Here is a 21,297-nt window from a genome sequence, read left to right as displayed (position 1 = left end):
CAGAACACAGCAGCGCTACATTGCTGTTATTAGGCAGAAATAGGTGTGACGGTGGTGCCGCCGTCGAACACATAGGTTGTACCTTTAGCTATTTATTTTGCCATTTAAGCCATTTGAACCTATTTCTAGCGTAAAGCCGTTCTGCATGTCGGTGGAAGAGTGTGAATAAAGTTTCTTTGCAAGAATAATGGAACAAGTCAAAATTCATTTTTCTGTTAAAAATACAATTTAATCCCAAATATTTCCTATTTCAACGTGTCCTAACAGTACTGTGGTTATATACATAACTACTTATAATTGTATTTATCATTATTTTAATTCTTATTTAAATAAAAGATTTCGAAACAAAAACATTGTTTAATTTTTAACTGACTCTCGTGGAAAATTACCTTTTTTACTTGTGCCATTATTCTTGCAAAGCAGTGAATATGAATTGACCATCATAATCCTCAGTGGGAACGCATCTTTATTCAGTTGGTTACAATTCTATGGGAGGCAGTAGCCACTTCCACTGCATGTTCGTTTGCCACGAGCCCGACTCGCACTTGACCGGTTTTTGTTATTTACCTTCAAATTTGCCCTATTACACTAAGTTTGACGTCCGTATTACCATAATAGACAAAAATAACAGAAAAACATGTCTATTGTTTGGCCGCTAGTTTTTTTTTGCCGACTGCAGAGTAATGTCGGAAGGTGGTAGAACTCTTTGTGGTTCGACTCCGGCGGCACCACCGCCACACCTATTTCTACCTAATAACAGCAGTGTTAGGCGCTGCTGTGTTCCGGTTTGAAGGGTGTGGCAAAGGAGACAGACTTTTCCGAGGCGTTCCAGCTTAGTCCTCAGGGTTAGCGGCGCATCTGTGGCCGACCTCAGGTAGGAATATCTGGGGTGTATTACAGATGTCCATGGGCGGCAGTAGCCACTTACCATCAGGTGGACTGCATGCTCGTCTGCTACTCCTATATTATAAAAAAAAATGTTTTCCGAGCGTATGTAGGTATGTATGATGATCAACCCATTACTGTACCACTGCTGCGCACGGGTCTCCTCTCAGAATGAGATGTATTAGGTCATAGTCCACCGCGCTAGCCAAGTGCGTATTGATAAACTTCACATTCCTTTGAGATTTTTTTTTATAAGTCTCTCAGGTATGTAGGTTTCCTCACGATGTTTTCCTTCACCGTTTAAACAAGTGATAATTAATTTCTAATACGCACAAAATTTGAAAATCAGTGGTGCGTGCCTGGGATTTTAACCTCGGACCCCTCGATCGAGAGGCCGAGCTTCTTAGCCACTAGGCTATCACTGCTGCTTTGAAAGGTATGTATAGTCCGCGCCAAACTGCTAGTCCGCTCTGAATGTTGCGAGCAGGTGTAGTCATACAATTTGCTACGACGCGATTCATTTCTATATTCAGAGCGGACTAGCAGTTTTACGCGGACTGTACCTACGAAACCCAGGCACTCACCTCTGAGTTTACAAAGTTATGTGCGTATTAGAATTAATGACACTTGCTTAAACAGTGACGGAAAACATCGTATGAAATCTGTAGACCTGAGAAATCTTAAAAAAAAATTATCAAAGGTATGTGAAGTCTACCAATTCGCACTTGGCCAGCGCGGTAGGCTATGGCCTAATCTTTCTCATTCTGAGAAAAGACCTGTGCCAGCAGTGGGACAATAATGGGTTGTTGATGATGATGATGATGATGTTTGTGTGTCTCATTCTTCTCTCAGAATTTCTTAGTCAATTTTCGTCCATCGCGCTGACCTTTGAAAACTTTTTTAGATTTCTTAGCTATACAGGTTTCCTCACTATGTTTTTCACCGATAGGGCAAGTGATCATAAATTTACTTACATAACTTTGATCAGAGATGAGTGACTGGGATTCGAACCTCGGACCCCTCATTCAAGAGGCTGTCTTTTAACACTAGTATTAAATGTTCTTCGCTTCCCTTCCCAAAGAAAAATGACAAATTATTTGAATGTCTTTTTAGAAATAATTTAATATTTATTGCTTAAGTAGATAATCAGGACAACCAGTCAAAACATAAGTATATTATTATACCAAGTAAAAATATATACTTAGTTTTAAATATTACGTATGTATAGGTTTCATAACAATAAAATATATATAATATAATTGATCTAGTAACAATAAAATCAAACTGGCGTTTATTACCACCTATTTGGCTTTGGTACCACAACGGCCTATTTACACAGCTGTTTCACATTTTTGGAAACATCTTTTTAAACATTTTCGCGAATTACATTACTCACATATTTTGCATAACCCCAATTCCGTTGTAACACTTGTAACTGCACAAAAACCCTGGCCTTGTTGTGTGGTCACCGACCATGCGATGTTGCAATGATACCACACGATATGTAGGGAAATGGTCTTGTGCGTGGCATAGCGAATAATACAACGGTTTTGGGTTTGATTTCCGGGCAGGCATTAATGATAATTCATTCAGAATCGAACTTAGAAATTTTTCGTAATAGTACTCGCTAATTCTAGCAAGAGTAGAACCCTTTGTTCAACTCGATCGGCTCCACCGCCACATCTATTTCTACCTAATAACAGCAGTGTTAAGTGCTGCTGTGTTCTGGTTTGAACGGTGTGGTTAGGGAGACATACTTTTCCGAAACGTCCCAGCTTAGTCCTCAGGGGCTGCGACGCATCTATGGTCAGCACCAGATAGGAATCTAATCTTATCTGGGGTTGATTATATATGTCCATGGTCGGTAGAAGCCACTTATGATCAGGTAGACCGCATGCTCATCTGCTACTCCTATATTATAATAAAAGAAAATCCTATATGGGCAGAACGTTCTTTGGCAGGACCACGGGTACGCTCATAGCACTTGTCGACGGTCCCGACAACGTTGTGCTCTGAGGACTAAATTGGAACGCCTCGGAAAAGTACGTCTCCCTTAGTACATTCTTCAAACCAGAACACAGCAGCGTTTAACACTGCTGTGAAGCAGAAACTACTTACTTACTGACCAATTACTTACTGGCACGGGTAAGGTAAGGGTACTGTATACTTAGTATGAGATTTTACGTTTTTACAAAAATGACTGTTTTGTTTTTGTTTACGTATTTCCCATACTATTCCGATCAGTTCTGTACCATCCACTAGGGGCGCTGATTGGAAATGTATGGGCAAATACGTAAACAAATACCAACAGACATTTTTGTAAAAACGCAAAAGCTTATACTAAGAGTACAGAACACAGCAGCGCTTATCACTTCTGTTAAAACGGAAATATATGTGAAGGTGGTCCCGCCGGAGTCGAACCACAAAGCGTTTAACACTGCTGTTATTAGGCAAAAATGTTGCGGTGGTACTTCTGGAGTCGAACCACAAAGCGTTCCACCACTTTTACACTTATTAATAAAATCTCTACTTACAGCATCATTGAGCATCTCTTCCAGCCTCTGTTTTGGAGTTTTCCCTTTTTTTGGACGAACGAGCAGAATTATCTGGCCGATGTCAGGACATTTTCTGTGGATATATAATAAAAAATAATCATTCACATTATATCATCATCAATCATCATCAAATATAGCAATTTAAACACCCAAGTCATAGTTTTTCCAAGTTATGAATGTGGAACCCTCTTTGGTTCGACTTCGGCGGCACCACCGCCGCACCTATTTCTGTTATAACAGCAGTGTTAAGCGCTGCTGTGTTCTGGTTTGAAGAGTATGGTAGGGCAGACATACTTATTCGAGACGTTTCAGCTTAGTCCTCAGGGGTAGAAATGCATCTGTGGACGACCTAAGCAATCTAATGTTATCTGGGGTTGATTATAGATGTCCATAGTCTCGACCTACCATAAGCTTGCATGCAAAAATATATAAAAGCTAGTAAAAAGTTAAACTTATATATAAAATTCTCGTGTCACAATGTTAGTTACCGTACTCCTCCGAAACGGCTTTACCGATTTTCACTAAATTTTATATACATATTCAGTAGGTCTGAGAATCGGCTTCCATTTTTCATACCCCTAAGTGATAAGGGTTGTTCACCATTTTTTTATTTACATGGCAACACAACGTTAGCTAGTATAATATATTCTCACCTGAGAAGTTTCTCCACCAGCACCTTCCCCATGAAGCCAGTGCCTCCAGTGATGAAGACCTTCATTCCTGTGAAGGTCTCTGAGATGCGGTTCGGCATCGCTTCCACCTCCGCCTCCGAATATCCTTCTGATGACATCTTCTAGAAGTAAAAAGAAAGGTAAATATAAATTATCTGCAGATATAGCAATAGGTTCTTCAATATGATGTACATAACTAAAAAAATAAGTCTCACTTGCTGTTGAAGCAAGGTTGAGCAAAACATCGTGAGGAAACTGTTATATTATAAAAAAAACTAGCTGACCCGAAACGTTGTGTTGCCATATAAATAAAAAAATGTTAAGGGTGAACAACCCTTATTACTTAGGGGTATAAAATTAGATAGTAGCTGATTCTCAGACCTACTGAATATGCATATAAAATTTGGTGAAAATCGGTAAAGCCGTTTCGGAGGAGTACGGTAACTAACATTGTGCCACGAGAATTTTATATATAAGATAAAAAAATACTATATTTCTGCTATAACAAACTTAACCTAATGACATAGTTATTTACATATTTTCCGTAAAGACTGACGTATTTTTAAGTACTAGTAATTCGTAATTTGTTAAGTAATTTTATTTATGTAAGTGTAATAAGTATATTTTAAACCGACACGAATAGTCCCCAAATGTCTGTAGATGAGAAGATAAGAAACTCGAACGAGGGGTCCAAGGTTCAAATCCCAGGCACCTCTGATTTTTCCAAGTTATGTGCGTATTAGAAATTAATGATCACTTGCTAAACGGTGAAGGAAAACATCGCGAGGGAACCTGCTTACCTGAGAGTTTCATAAAAGAAAAATAAAAATCTCAAAGGGATGTGAAGTCTACCAATACGCACTTGGCCAGCACGGTGGACTATGGCCTAATCCTTATCACTCTGAGAGGAAACCCATGCCCAGTAGTGGGACATGTATCTATAATTACATAATTATTCTCATAATTTCGAATTCGAATTTCGAAATTCGTATCGATTCAAGGATCGATATTGTTCTCCATACCTCCAAATCCGGCCCTGTGTGTTACTAGGTGACAGTTGGTCGGTAATGAAGTAGGTAAACAATAAATTCAAGGCACGTAACCCCATAACCGACTCCAAAATACACATTATGTAACATTGCTTAAATATTAGCACGTACTAGAAAGCGCTTGGGATTACAAGAACTTGAGTATTTGTAAGTCTTTTGTAGATAAGCATAAATAGAAGAATTGATAGCCTAGTGGTTCCAACTCCGCTGACGGGTCCGAGGTTCAAATCCCAGGTACCTCTGATTTTTTTATAATATAGTAGTAGCAGACGAGCATGCAGTCCACCTGATGGTAAGCTACTGCCAACCATGGACATCCGTAAACCCCAGATAGGATTAGATATTAACTGATTGATATCGACTACAGATGCGCCGCTACCTGAGGAATAAGCTGGAACGCCTCGGAAAAGTATGTCTCCCTTACCACACCCTTCAAACCAGAACACAGCAGCACTTAACACTGCTGTTATGAGGCAGAAATAGGTGTGGCGATGGTACCGTCGGATCTGATTTTTCAAAGTTATGTACGCATTAAAAAATAATTACCTATAATTTGTTTTAACGATTAAATAAAACATCGTGGAGAAACCTGCATATCTGAAATCTTTAAAAAGTTCTTGAAATGTGAAGTCTGCCAATACGCTCTTGTCCAGCGCGGTGGACTATGGCCTAATCCTTCTCATTCTGAGAGGAGACCCGTGCCCAGCAGTGGGACGGTAATGGGTTGACGACAAGACAAGAAATAATAGCCTGATTAAAACTCGGCCTCCGAAATGTTAAAGGTCGGATCAAAGTTCAAAGTTGTGAGTTAATTATTACTTTAATAATTAAGGAAATGTCGCGAGTAAACCTGAGAGGTTTTTAAATTGTCAAAGATGTGTTTTGCAGTTTGCTTTACGGCCTTACAAATAATCAGGCCACGTGTCCTGACGCGAGTTTAACATTTCTCAACCAACACAAAATGTGCACAACGCTGTTTAAGAAGTTTTCACTTGAAAAATCTTTACATCAGACTTCGTATTACTTAGGTTGGTATAGTCTGCGTAAAACTGCTAGTCCGCTCTGAAGTTGTTGCGAGCAGGTGTAGTCATACAATTTGCTGTGGCGACGCGATTCATTTCTATATTCAGAGCGGACTAGCAGTTTTACGCGGACTATACCTATATGACCTATATCTTCTTTCTTTGTTAATCACATTGCTTAATCTATTCAAATAATGAAAGACGTGTATGTGTGTATGTATGTATGAATGTACAATTCACATGTGTCTGCGACAAGTGAATGACATAAAGAGGTTTTTTCCTTGCGCAATAAGTGAAACTTGGTGGCATTTGTCAAGGTTGACGTTTAATCTTTGACACGAATATGTACTCTATTGCAATTGATGTACTTACTTAAAGTACTAAAAACGAGTGGTTAAAAAGGGTCCAAGGTCCAAGTCCCAGACACGCTGGAACCTTTTAAAGTTATTTGCGTACTAGTGAATCACTTACTTAAAAGTTGTAGGGTTCTCCTATCGTGAGAAAATCTATATGCCTGAGAGTTCTTAAAAAGGGTTTTCAAGGGTATGTAAAGTCTATCACACGCACTTGTCCAGCGCGGTAGACTATGGCCTAATCCCTCTCATTCTGAAAGGAGACGCGGGCCCACCAGTGGGACAGTGATGAATTGACAGCATTAAGTACTACACTATTAACTTGAAATTCGATCTCACAATCGAAATCCCTGGTTCCAATATCTGAATTTTCGAAAATATTATGTGCGTTTTAAAATTAAACTTATTTATCATAATCATAATCCTTTATTAATTTGTCAGTAAGGATTACAATATTGGATGTTTGCACTTTGGGAACAACGCTTACTGTACCAAACATTGGCGTACAAATGATAACAAAACTTCTAATCTAATTAAAATTACAACAATAATTACAAGTTTATGTCAAACTAGCTTTTGCCCGCGTTACAAAGTAATATTTTCATCCCCTATTTTATCCCCTTGGGGGTAGAATTGATCAAAATCCTTTCTTAGCGGACGCCTACGTCATAACATCTACCTGCATGCCAAATTTCAGCCCGATTCGTCCAGTAGTTTGGGCTGTGCGTTGATAGATCACTATGTCAGTTTGAGTTATATATATTTAAATTAAGACTATTACAAACAAACACCACAATTACAAACAGTTACAAATTATGATAACAATGAAAAATAATTTAAATTTAAACTTTTTGCGCTATTTAGTAAATCAGATATGTGTTGCGTGCATTACTTGTGATTAAGATATTCATTAACTGTGTAGAAACATTTCTCTGTAAGGTATGTTCGAAACTTTTGTTTAAATACGAAAGTATCCGACAATGTTCGTATTTCTAACGGAATTTTATTGAATACATTTTTTTTTTTATAATATAAGAGTAGCAGACGAGCATGCAGTCCACCTGATGGTAAGTGGCTACTGCCACCCATGGACATCTGTAATAAACCCCAGATAGGATTAGATATTCCTACCTGAGGTCGGCCACAGATGCGCCGCTACCCCTGAGGACTAAGCTGGAATGCCTCGGAAAAGTCTTTCTCCCTTACCACACCCTACAAACCGGAACACAGCAGCACCTAACACTGCAGTTATTAGGTAGAAATAGGTGTGGCGGTGGTGCCGCCGGAGTCGAACCACAAAGGGTTCTACCACCTTCAACATTCGCGACCATTCCGAAAAAACTTTTCCTGAGTAAGCGAGTGTTGCATTTATCTTTACTAGTAAGTTTACGTGCATAGCGTGCTCGAGTTTTAAATGTGAACATTTGACTGTTTGCCTAAAGAAATATTGCATGTTTAATTAACTTAACGATATTTTATTTTTCGTATTCTCAGAAGAATATTTCATTTGATACCCAAATCATAGAATATAGATATTATTCGCCATTTTAAAGTGTTTGCCAAATTTGATTTAGAATGACATCATTATGCTAATCAACATTTCAGGTCAAATTAAGGTTAACTGGTTTAAAATTCAGTTGCAAGATTTGTTTACATTTTACAAAAGCTTTTAACTAGCAATTATTATAAAAATGAAAACCCGAATGCTCACAAATATGCCTTTTTTTTTTGTTCACGAGAGGGAAACCTTCAAAAGGTACCCGATGCCGTGGGAGCGATATAGGGTTATGTGAGACTCTTACCGCACTAAAACCCCCCGGTGGCCGTCCTCGGCGCTGCGTAGAGGACTCCGGGATCTCCAAAGGAACGCAACCGGAGTCCTCTTAGTGCGTTGCCCCCTATCGGGCTCCGCCCAGGTGAGCTTGACGCTCGCCGCACCGTCTGGTGTGCACAACGGTATGCGACCACACATACCGCCGTCCTTCCCGGGGCCGTTGGCCGGGCGGTTCGAGCTCCCACTCTTGCAACCCACGACCCCAGAAGCCCCCTTTTAGTCGCCTCTTACGACAGGCAGGGGATACCGTAGCCCTATTCTTGTCCCGAAACTACAGGGATAGGACTACCTCGTCTACTACTATAAAAAATAGGCTATGTGGTACAAAACAGTGTGAAACAAAAACGATGTGACAGTGGTACCATACCGCGAAATTTCGACGTCAGTAACAAAATACAGTCTTATGAAGTAATTCATTGAAGCGTAATAACCTACATGCGATATGAAGCGAGGTATTTCGAAATAAGTGTTAAACTGCTACGAAATATGATCCTAACGCCGAAAGATACAACGTGCAATCCGTTGTTTCGGACGAAAATACGTTTACATTTCGTCCGAATGTGTTAACAGTTTCGGTAAAACTCGTTCGAAAATTCATTCAAAAATTAGTTAGAAATTTCGTGAAAATTACTATGAAGTTACCATAGATTAGTAAAGATTACTCCTAACAAGTTTTGACAATTGAAAAATATTAAAAAACTTTAGTTTTTAGATCATTTACGAATGAAACGATATTTCTCCGTATTTTTTCTTCCATTTCGTGTTTTTGTACCACTTAACTGCACATGTTAGCATTGTTCCGCGTAAATTACACGATGACAGCCATTAAATGGCTGACACATTCGTCAGCCGTTTAAGCCATTTAATGGCTTCCTTCAATCACAAGGCGGTGATATATCTATACTTAGTCTTATCTATGGAAGTTACGTTCAACATTTCGTCCAAATTTCTCAATTGTTTCGTGAAAATTTACTCGAACTTTCGTCCGAAAATTCGTATAGTGTTTCGTCCAAAATTTTGTAAGAAATTTCATCCGAAAACTCTTTCGAAGTTTCGTTGATTTGTTCAACGTTTCGTCCGATTGTTCGAAGTTTCGTAACAATTCGACCAAAAATTTATTAGAAATTTCGTCCGAAAATTTGTACGAAATTTCGGGCATTCCCGATTTCTGTATTACTTCGTCTACTCATGTCTGTCCCACTGCTGGGCACGGGTCTCCTCTCAGTAAAAGTGTCAGCTCGACCGCGATAGCTAAGTGCGAATTGGTAGGTTCACATATCCTTGAGATTTTTTTTAAACTCTCAATCGTGCAGGTTTCCTCACGATGTTTTCCTTCACTGTTTAAGCAAGTAATAATCTTATATATAAAATTCTCGTGTCACAATGTTAGTTACCGTACTCCTCCGAAACGGCTTTACCGGTTTTCACCAAATTTTATATGCATATTCAGTACGTCTGAGATACGGTTACTATCTATTTTTTATACCCTTAAGTGATAAGGGTTGTTCACCCTTAACATTTTTTTATTTATATGGCAACACAACGTTTGCGGGTCAGCTAGGCAATTTCTAATAAGCACATAACTTCAATCATAGATGCGAGTTTGGGATTTGAACTTTGGACCGCGAAAGAAAGGCTAAGTTTTAGTAGTAGTGTTTGCTGGAAATAAACATTTTAATTGAGTATTATAATTATACAGTACTTATACAACAATATTAATAAATGTACCTAAATTAAATTTAGTTTGCATGGGTAAAAATTTTTATGATTAAATTTTGTATAGGTAAGTTCCCACATAAATGAACTCATAATTTTGTGAGAACAAGCTTAATAAAACCTAAATTAGCCAAGTGCGAGTCGACGTCACACTCGGAGAGTTCCGTACCATTTATTTTTTTTATTTTATTGTTCATACGAAAATCCTCTTTTTTATTTAACTTTTTTGTATTTTTGTTTTTCTTGTTATAGCGGCCACAATAATGCACACTATGTAAAAATTTCACGTGTCTATCTGTAACGGTTCAAGAGACAGAGCCTTGTGACAGACAGCAGATGCTTAATAATAGGGTCGCATTTTTACTTTAGGTACTAAACCCTAAAAACTAGTCGTCATCCCAGTGCAGGGCACGGGTCTCCTCTCAGAATGAGAAGGATTAGGCCATAGTCCACCGCGCTGGCCGTAAGTGCGTATTGGTATGAAATGAAATGAAATATATTTATTTTTTGTATAGGCCAACGACGGCACTTACAAATTGTCAGGTACAATATTTTTCTTAAACTACTACCGGATCGGAACGCGACCTCTACTGAGAAGATCCGGTAAGAAACTCAGCGGGCTTGTCTTTTTTTTTAATAATAATTATTCTCTTTTTTTAATGCCACCATTTTTACATATAATTAATAAAGCATTAGCTCCAGTATTTTGCTTTACATTTATCTAAAAAAGAAGTTTGTTCAGCAAGATACGCTACACTTTGACATTTTCTTAATGAATTAATAATTTTGTTATTGATCTTGATCAGTCCCGAGCTGTTTTATCATCAATATAATCAGAAATTTTATAATAGGCTTTACGGTAGAAACTAGTATTCGTATGTTGCTGTAGGTAATTAGCATGCAATCCACCTATTGTTAAGTGTCGCTTAAATCAAACCTAAAGATTAGATATATTGCTACCAATGAGGACTAAGTTGGAACGCCTAAAATAAGTGGTTTACTTACCACACTTCAAACCGTTCAGCAGCGCTACACTGCTGTTATAACAGAAATAGATGCGATGGTCCGCTCTGAAGTTGTTGCGAGCAGGTGTAGTCATACAATTTGCTATGGCGACGCGATTCATTTCTATCTTCAGAGCGGACTAGCAGTTTTACGCGGAATATACCACCTTTAAATTTTTACCATATTGTATATATTACAAAAAGAATCCAGAAGGTATTTGTGTAAAACTCAAGAATTGTTTAATGTCTACAAGATCGTTTATATAATGATATACTTTTATTATACTTGATGATCCATAATTATGAAGGTCATAGTGTTTTATAATCAAATATAATTGACTCGGAAAAACGGAAAACAATAGCACTAAAAACATACATAATTGTTGAGGAAAATAAACATTTGTTTTTTATACACCAAAAAATATTCTAAGAAAGTATAATTTACTGTTTCACAGAATTCGTTAATTAATTTCCCGGAGAAATACTGTTTTGAATAATTCATTAATAATGACTCGTTCATTGTTCGTGTGGAAAAAAGTGTTTGACAAAAATTAAAACAAGAATTTTAACACCAATTATATACTGCTTCTTTTTAAATAATTTGACACCACTAGTAACTGCTTATGTTTTTAGAATGAATGTCAATTAAAACATACCTTAATCTTAATCTTAATTATTTACAGCAACAATGGTACCACAGTACACAGCCTGAGTACTAAGTCACAAGTTCACAACTGAATGGGGCTTGCGAAAATTCTACGACCCATGCAGTAGGGTTGCTCAACGTTTCTTAAGAAAATGTACGAACTGCACTGTTTTAGTAGTATTGAAATGTGTTTACTTTTTATACAGATAATTGGGTTAATATAAATAAAGATTAGCACATCAGTTAGGTAAATGCAAGATGAATACAAGTGGATAACATTAAATTATATTAAATAATTTCCGGAAATATACCTACAAATAATTATTTTGGATATTTTTATCGGTAAAAAGTATTGGGACGAAAATCTTTATTCTTAATTATGCTAATCCCAAAATATTCTTTTCAAAATATAATTAATGGTGGTCTAAAATCTTCGATAAAATAATTAATAATGTTAGGGAGTATAAAAACACTTAAATTTATAAATCGGATATCCCTAAAAAATAGTGCCTGTAGACAATTAATCCCGATATGTTTAAAATAATTTTCGTAAAATTAAAATAATTATCGTGGAAAACTTAAATCAATAATAATCATTTAATAGTTATAAAAATATTGAATAATATTAAATTTAAAATCAGATAATGTCGCGAAAATTCAAAATCTTTTTTAATGTTTAACCAATTGTTTTTTAATCTTTTTGCTTTTATTTATATTTCGTTTTCCATTTTTTTATCTTTTTTCTTTTTTACTAATATGTTTCTAATATTTTATAGTTTAATCTATTTTAGTTTGATCAATAATAATAAATAAATATTACTATAGTTATTACCAATTATTTAAAAAAATATTTCTTTCTCATCAATAATAATAATTTCGTATCAATATATTTCGGATTTATACATGACTTTATTTAATTAATATTTATTACACAATAAGATTACTTACCGGTAAGTAACACTACACTGCACTTCTCGGTACAACACAACTGAATGAGATCTCTGTGGCGAAAATATTGCAGAATGTCGTAGGGTTGCTCAATACGGTTTTCTTAAGAAAATGTATGAAGCGTGCCATTTTAGTGTACTTACTGTTTGTTAATGATGTAAGATTACGATTAAATGTAGTGTTTAAGTAATCGTTTAACAAATCGGACATAACCCCGCTTGTGTCGATCTTAATCATTATCATCAACTCGTAACTGTCCCACTGATGGGCACGTGTCCCCCTCTCAGAATGCGAAGTATCTTTACTATGATCTATACTTAAAATAAAATTAAATGAATACATGATATTTGACTGCGTAAATATATTTAATTTAACCTACTTGCTTAAATGTTTTAATACTTTTAATAATAATAGGTATTTAATTTAGTTGTACTTTATTCTTTAGCCAACAATTAATAATTACAAAAATAGTTTAAAAATATTTACAATTATTCATCATTTAAATTATCACTAGGTAAATTACACAATCTGTCCCTGTAGTTCCGGGACTAGAATAGGGCTAGGGTATCCCCTGCCTTGCCCAGCCAGTCCGTCGCAGGCGTACGGGACGCCGTAGAGCGGCTTACGAAAGCCGCTCTTTCCCCGTTCCCTGGAGGTGGATTCGGACGGGAGGGGGAATCCAATTCCGGTCTTTAGGGCTCGAGATGTCGTGTGTGCGTTCCGCACGCTCATCTCATGAGGAATATAATTGAGAGAGGCCCCTCCCTCTCGGGAAGTGGCTGGCGTTAACATCAGCGCCGGCCGACGTTGCCGGGTCGCGAATGTAATGCTAACGCTTCTCGCGACCCGGCGTCGAGCGTCCAGAGGAACGCCGCGGAGTTTTAGTCGGTAAGAGTCCGACATATCCCTTTCGTTCCCCCGGGCGGAAGGGAATCCATGAGGATTTCTCCGCGTTAAAAAAAAAATCCCCTGCCTGTCGAAGCGACTAAAAGGACTTTCGGGGTTGCGGGCGGCAAGTGTGGGAGCTCGAACCATCCAGTATGCGATCCCGGGAAGGACGGCGGTATGTGTGGTCGCATACCGTCGTGCACCAGATGGTGCGGGAGGAGCGAAATCTGCTCCCCCAGGGCAGAGCCCGATCGGGGCATCGCGCTTGGAAGACTCCGGTTGTGTTCCGTCGGAGATCCCGGAGTTCTCCAACAAGCGTTGAGGACGGCCACCGGGGGATTTTAGTGCGGTAAAAATCCCACATAACCCGGCGTCGCTCACACGTCGTCGGGTACCTTTTGAATGTTTCCCCCTCGTAAAAAATAAAATAGGTAGATTATACAATTAAATAATAGAATTTATACTTAATTTCTGTTTTAATAGTTTATTTAATATTATTTTAATGATTACTTTAATTCTTTTATTTATTAGTTATTCTAATATGTTAACCAATTATTTGAATAAAATAAATAAAAATACTCCTAATAAGACATATTTTTTATTACTTTACATAGTAACAACCCTAATTTTAACTAGAATCAGTTAAAGATATCTTAACCAGTTAAACGATGTTATAACTTGACTTACGTAACTGTACCATTTTAGGTTTTATTCGAATTAAACGTTAGATCTTGATAAATGAAGCCTTAGAATATGAAATATACAGAAAGCGTGAAATCTGTTTTTAGTGTAATTGGTCAAGTGAGAGTCGAACTCGCACATGGACGGTTCCGTATCGCGGATTTTTTACTTATTTTTATTTTTAGTATAAGTTACGTAGCAGCCGTAGATTTTTTTATAATATAGGAGTAGCAGACGAGCATGCAGTCCATCTGATGGTAAGTGGTAATTGCCGCCCATGGACATCTGTGGTCTACCCTAGATAAGATAAGATTCGTACTTGAGGTCGGTCACAAACGCGCTCCTCCCGCTGTAGACTAAGCTGGAACGCCTCGGAAAGTATGTCTCCTTACCCTTCAAACCAGAACACAGCAACGCTGAACACTGGATTTTACTTATAAAATTTAAATTGCGAGTCGAACTCGGACATGGAGGGTTCCGTACCACGAAATTTTCATTTATTTTTTATTTTTAGTATTTATCGTAGCAGCCATAGAAGTAAATGCATGGTGATAATTTGAACTGTCTACTTTTACGGTTCAATGGATAAACCGAAAAACGCCGAAAAATAGCGCTTTCTTGATTGACAACCCCCATTTATTCAAGCGTTTTTATTTTTTTATATTTGTTGATATACCTACATATTTTATTCTAGTATTAGTATTAGTACTCGTATACGAAGTGTACACATATTTTAGTATACATATTCTGTTAAAATTTCAAGTGTCTATCTATTACGGTTAAAAAGATAGAGCCCTTAGACAGACGGACAAACAGCAGAGGCTTAATAATAGGGTTCTGTTTTTACCCTTTGGGTACGGAACCCTGCAATGACGTCCAAACAAAATATAATCGACATTTCAGCTCAATCGGATACCGGGAAAGTCAAATTTAACTTTTAAGTTTTGATCCTCACATCTATATATAAATTAAAATTTGTCTGTATGTGTATGTATATACAGAATCGTAAGCTATGCATTTGATCATGTGATGATCTTTAGCCACATAGTTGACGAGTGCCTTGGGGACGACAGGGACATAGAAAGAGAGAGGAGGGCGATGTCGGTCCGAGGCAATATGTTGGCCCGCAGATTTAAGCGTTGCAGTAAACAGGTAAAACTGTCACTTTTTAGAGCTTACTGCCAAAATTTTTACACCTGCAGTCTGTGGGCGAACTATAAGCAGCGGACCCTCAGAGCTCTGCGCGTGCAGTATAACAATGTGCTGAGGGTGGTGTTGGGGAAGCCGCGTTTCTGTAGTGCGTCTGCCATGTTTGCGGAGGCTCGTATCGATGACTTTTACGCAATCGTCCGCAAACGTATGGCGTCGATGATGAAGCGGGTTGTGGGGAGCACCAACGCCCTCCTTAGCACATTGGTATGCAAACCAGACAGCCCTCTCTGGGCCTGCTGGAATGATGTACACACGCGAGCCAACAAGTGTGTGTGTACTTAGAATTTAAGTTTTTTGTTTTAATTGTCTTTACTAACGTAGGCTAAGTTGTCTTTAACACTAACACCCTTGTTTGTTGTACACTAACATAGATTTAAGAAAATATGTACTAACCAAATCTATGGACTGTAAAAAAAAAAGGTCTGAAATAAAGAAATTATTATTATTATTATTTTGTATGTTGTTTTGATTCTCCCTTGTAAGGGGTAAAGTTAATCCGGCTGCGCGGGCCTTAGCCAAGCGTAGACGGAGGAGACTTTTCAGTTATAAATCTAGAAATTTACGGGTAATACGACAAGTATTGAGGATAGCAGCTTTTTGGAGAAGTGACTGTGTGGATGGAGGCATCTGTAATATGTTGAGACTGGTATCTAGAGTTTTGGGAATTACACCTGTTGTCGAAATTATAATTGGGATTGTCTTAACTGTGCTAACTTGCCATTGTCTTTTTATTTCTATTGCTAATTCAGTGTATTTGGCCATTTTTTCTGTGTATGTGCTAAGTAAGTTGTGGGTGTTACATACTGCAATGTCTATTATAAAAACGGTCTTGTTCATTTTGTCCAATAATGTTATATCCGGTCTATTGAAATGTACTGTTTTGTCGGTGATGATTGTTCTGTCCCAATAAATTTTATGATTATTATTTTCTAATATAGTGTTAGGTATGTATTTGTAATATGCGATTTTGTGTGGTATAAAATTATGTCTGTGTGCTAGGTTTTGATGGATTATTGCTGCTACTTGATTATGCCTGTGTTTATAGTCTGACTGAACAATGGATTTACAAGCGCCTGTGATGTGTTGTATTGTTTCTGAACTACTGTGACATCGCCGGCATAAATCATTTAACATGTTAGGGTTTTTGATTATATGTTTTTGATAATTACGAGTGTTTATGGTTTGATCCTGAATTGCCATCATGAAGGCCTCTGTTTCAGGGAAGAGCTCTCCACGTCGCAACCATTCGTTTGACGCCGCCTTATCAACGTGTGGCTGTTGCAAATCTTTAAAGTGTCTCCCATGCATAGCCTTGTTTTCCCATGCAGCAACTTTGTCTGGTATATTAACTAATCGTTCATTATGTTGCGGTGTTTTGTCACAGAGGTTAAGTGGTGTTAGTCCGGTATCTGCTGCAGTGATCACTTTGTGCAGATTGGATCTTAGAGTATGGTCAAAGAAGAATTTGCGTAAAGTTGTTATTTGCTTATTATGTAAATTGACCACGTCTATTATTCCTCTGCCACCTTCAGCTCTGGGAAGTGTTAGTCTTTGTATGCATGATCTAGGGTGATGTTTTCTATGAGTTGTTAGGGATGTGTTTATGTTACGTTGAATATTCTTAAGTTCCGTCTGTGACCACTTAATAGTTCCAAATGAATAAGTTAATAATGGAATGGCGTATGTGTTAAGTGCTTTAATCAAGTTGCGTGAATTAAGTTGAGAGCGAAGGACGATGTTAAGTCTGTGTTGAAATTTCTTTATTATATCTTTTTTTATAAGTTTGTGATTAATTCTTTGATTTTGTTGAATCCCTAAATATTTGTAAGATGTGTTATGATCAAGTGAATCAATAATTTGCCCTGAGTCTAAGATGTAATTATTATGTACTAATGTGCCGTTTGTGACTGTTAGTGTCTTGCATTTATCTACACCAAAATTCATTTGTATATCTGTTGAAAATGTCTGGGTGGCATCTGCTAAAACATGTAGTGTTTTGGTTTTGTTACTGTATAATTTGATATCGTCCATGTACATTAAATGTGTAAGTGTTGTCTGGATGTTATTGATTTTAATGCGGAATCCGGCCGTTGCTTGATTTAACATATGAGAAAGAGGATTAATAGCTAAGCAAAACCATAATGGGCTAAAGGCATCACCCTGGAAAATGCCTCGCCGAATAGGGATAGAAGGAGTGTGCGATGTAATATGACTGTTTTGTGTTTTTAGTTTTGTAGACCAGTGATTCATGGCTTTTTCTAGAAACGATATTATTGTTGGGTGTATTTTATAGTGATCTAGTATATATATTAACCAGGAGTGAGGTACAGAGTCAAATGCTTTTTGGTAATCTATGTACATTATGCTTATATCCTTCTTCAGTGTATAAGCAGTGTTCATGACTACTGAGTCTATTATTAGCTGTTCCTTGCAGCCTTGGCTACCTTTCCTACACCCTTTTTGTTGCTCTGCTAGTATGTTGTTTTGTGTGACGTGCTGGTAAACAATGTCTGATATGCATCCTGTAAGTATTTTGTATATAGTCTGCAAGCAAGTAATCGGTCGGTATTTTGAGGGGTCAGCGGAATCTTTATCTTTGGGAATCAAATAAGTGACGCCCTGCATGATATATTCTGGTATTAATTCTGGGTTATTTATAAAGTTGTTGATATGTTTGTGTAATATAGTGTGAATTGATGTAAATTGTTTATACCAAAAGTTATGAAGGTTATCAGTTCCAGGACTTTTCCAGTTATGAGACTTTTTAACAACTTTTAAAAATGTGTCTTCTGGTACGTGTTCATAAGACATTGGATGAATGCTTTCAAGATTTTCTGATTTGATCCATTTAGCAGACGCGTTATGCTGAACAAAATCGGCCCAGATTTTGGACCAAAACTGATGCATTTCTTCTTCGGTTGGTGATAGATTGATATTTCTATTACTGTTATTAGTGTTCGGTGACATAACTTGGGAATTTTGTGTGTTTAAATTAAGCTGCCTGTAAAATACTTTTTCATTGTTAATGAATTGAATGTTTTGTGTTTTTCTTAAATTACAAATTAAATATCGTTTAAGTCTACTCGTAAAAGCGTTAAGTTTTTGTTTCATTGTATCTAAAATCAAATCAGGTGTAACATTTGGCCCTTCGTGTTTGGAATGAATTATATATTTATTTTTGATATCCTCTACATGTTTATCTAGCTTTCTACTTCTATTTCCTCGTATATGCTGGGTCATTCTTCCTATCTCTTTTCTCAGCAACTGTATTTTATTTTCAATTCTTTTTTGCCACGGCGGTATATTTTGCCTGTTTTGGTGTAATGTATTTGCCGTTTCTTTAATTTTAGCCCCATTACATACGGCAGCTGTGTAAGCTGCAGTATAAATTATTGTTTGAAATAAAATGAAGTCATGATCAATCGATATATATTTAGGGAGTAAGTTAGTATTTATATAATTAACTATGGAAGCTAATCTTTTACAAGTCTTTTGCTTAGGTATGTGTGGTCGATTAACTGGGCTAGAATGTTTGAATCGATCTAATGTTTCTTGGAATATTTTTTCTATGTTTGTGTAGTTTAAATGTGGTCTAGGTAAAATTAAGTTACGAGAACTATTTGGATTTTGGATATTACATGACGTAACATTTTGCCTATTTGTATGAGTGACTACACTATTTTCGTTATTAGATGTGTTACTTAAATCGCCATTATTATCTGGTGTGCTTTCTGTGCCGCCATTATTACCGTTACTTAGTTGTAGGTTTAGGTGTGATCTTGAATTTTGTATTTCTCTTACTATATCCTGAAGTCTGTCTTCTGGTATATACTTATTATGTATAATAGATCGTGTTTGGTCTGAAATATGCTGTTCGGAGAGATCGGAAAATTGTGGGTATATATCGAGAAATTTGTTTCTAAGTTGTGATCTATACGCAGTTTTATTCGTTTCGCATTCCGTTATTTCATAATAACATCTTATTAGGGTTTCATTCATCTCATGAGACCACTTCATTCTTCTGCGTTGTGTGTTTTGGCTATAGTTGTTTGATTGTGTTTGCAAATTAGAGTGGGTTTGTATATATGTGTTAACTTCTGATTTTATTCTCTCTAAGGTTTCATAGTCCAATAGTTTGTTTCTTAAAATAATTCTTCTTTGATCTCCTAATCGTTGCTTGGAAGAATTCATGTCTGGGAATTTACGATTAAATTCACTGTGTAGTTTGTCTAAATAGTGTCGAGTATCTGTCTCCATATTGGTTGCTATTAGGTAAGTGCGCCAAATAAATTGGTTCATCTCAGTTGTCCACTTTTTTCGCGCACATTTGGAATCAGCAATGGGTACAGGATTATTGGCTTGCGCCTCCTGTACAACATTTGCTGACAAAGGTGGGGTTGAAGATGATCTGCTATTAACTGTTTCAATCACTGACGCTGAGTCGTGATTATGATCTGCAACAGTGCTATACTGGGCAGAAGTTTGCGACACGGTGTCCCCCCCAGAATACGTGGGACTGCCCGAGCTCGAGGGCTCGGGGCGGGATTCTCCATCGCGATTGGCTCCGGTACCCGCCTGGGGTAGTTTATTACCGCTTCTTAGACGCATCGCATTCTACTGTTTTACTATTGCTCCGTTAGTCTTAGGTAAGTAATTAGCTGAAAGCTGCCTAAGTCCGCCCCTCACGTGGTCACTGGTGTTCGGACCGGACGTGGAGTTAGGTTTGTGAGGGGCTTATTATTATTATTATTAGCAAAGTTCTTGTCCATGAGCCCACGAAGGTTTCTTGGTACGACCAATTTTCGACAGATGGCGCCACTGTCATTCCAATGAAGGTACAAATTTACAGTTATATGCATGTAATGTTGTTTGTTTATAACGCGGGCGAAGCCTCGGGCACTTCTAGTATAGTCCCCGCCAAACTGCTAGTCCGCTCGGAAGTTGGTGCGAACCAGTGTAGTCATACAATTTGCTGTCGACGCGATTCATTTCTATATTCAGAGCGGACTAGCAGTTTTACGCGGACGATTCATACATACAAACCAAGTTTAAGTAAAAAGGTAATAAAACGATAATATTTCTTAAAGTACATTTATTTAGCTTAAACTAACAGCGTTACACATTACATAAGCTAACTTATCTATAAATAAATAACTATAAATCATTATCTTGGTAAGACATAGGGGTTGGCTAGTGGTTAAGAAACTCGGCCTTTCGATCGAGGGGTCCGAGGTTCAAATCCCAAGTACGCACCTCATGTTTTAAAAGTTATGTGCTTATTAGATATTAATTATCACTTGCTAAACGTTGAAGGAAAACATAGTGAGGAAACCTGCGTACCTGAGAGATTTATAAAAAAAACTCAAAGGTATGTGAAGTCTACCAATACGCACTTGTCCAGCGCGGTGGACTATGGCCTAATCCTGCTCATTCTGAGAGGAGACCCGTGCCCAGCAGTGGGACAGTGATGGGTTGATGACGATGATGATGATGTGTTGGCAAGTACTGAATACAAGAAAGTCTGCCTTTTAATAAGCATGACTTGATAAATATCCAGTATTCATAATCAACCTATCCAATGTTTTGTCTACCAAAGATCGACTTGGCAGTTTCTTTATACTAAACGTTGTCAATTTTAGATCTTTAGTAAGGAAAAGATAGATTATGAATAATGGTTATTAACTGTAACGGTGTAACGGTAAAAGCTGTGGTAACTCAATAAATTTTATACATTACTTTATTTATTTATTTATTTATTTATTTATTTATTGTTAATTAGAACGATACATTAATCAATTACACTAATTAACATGTCAAATTCAATGTCATAATA

General features: G+C 37.2%; 2 protein-coding genes across 3 annotated transcripts in view; one reads left to right on the top strand and one right to left on the bottom strand.

Moving 5' to 3' along the window:
• Positions 1–12,817, bottom strand: part of LOC140756896 (fatty acyl-CoA reductase 1) — a 30,522-nt gene extending 17,705 nt beyond the window's left edge. The window contains exons 1-3 of one of the 2 annotated variants that reach the window (XM_073092432.1): positions 12,684–12,817; positions 4,094–4,233; positions 3,420–3,513 (exon numbers count right to left, since the gene is read on the bottom strand). In XM_073092432.1, coding sequence (XP_072948533.1) covers positions 3,420–3,513; positions 4,094–4,230 — 231 coding nt within the window. In that variant the 5' untranslated portion in view covers positions 4,231–4,233; positions 12,684–12,817. The remainder of the gene's footprint in view (positions 1–3,419; positions 3,514–4,093; positions 4,234–12,683) is intronic. The other variant, XM_073092433.1, reaches the window with a different exon arrangement.
• Positions 1,653–21,297, top strand: part of LOC140756904 (probable pseudouridine-5'-phosphatase) — a 68,273-nt gene continuing 48,628 nt past the window's right edge. Inside the window, exon 1 of the mRNA XM_073092442.1 lies at positions 1,653–1,664. The gene's annotated coding sequence lies outside the window, so the exon portion shown is untranslated. The remainder of the gene's footprint in view (positions 1,665–21,297) is intronic.

This window comes from Epargyreus clarus, unplaced genomic scaffold (assembly GCF_041222505.1).
Source record: "Epargyreus clarus isolate Ecla_fem2 unplaced genomic scaffold, WU_Ecla_fem_2.2 ptg000036l, whole genome shotgun sequence".
Lineage (NCBI taxonomy): Eukaryota > Metazoa > Arthropoda > Insecta > Lepidoptera > Hesperiidae > Epargyreus > Epargyreus clarus.
The sequence above is the reverse complement of the archived record's forward strand: the minus strand, read 5'-3'. Positions and strand labels throughout refer to the sequence as shown.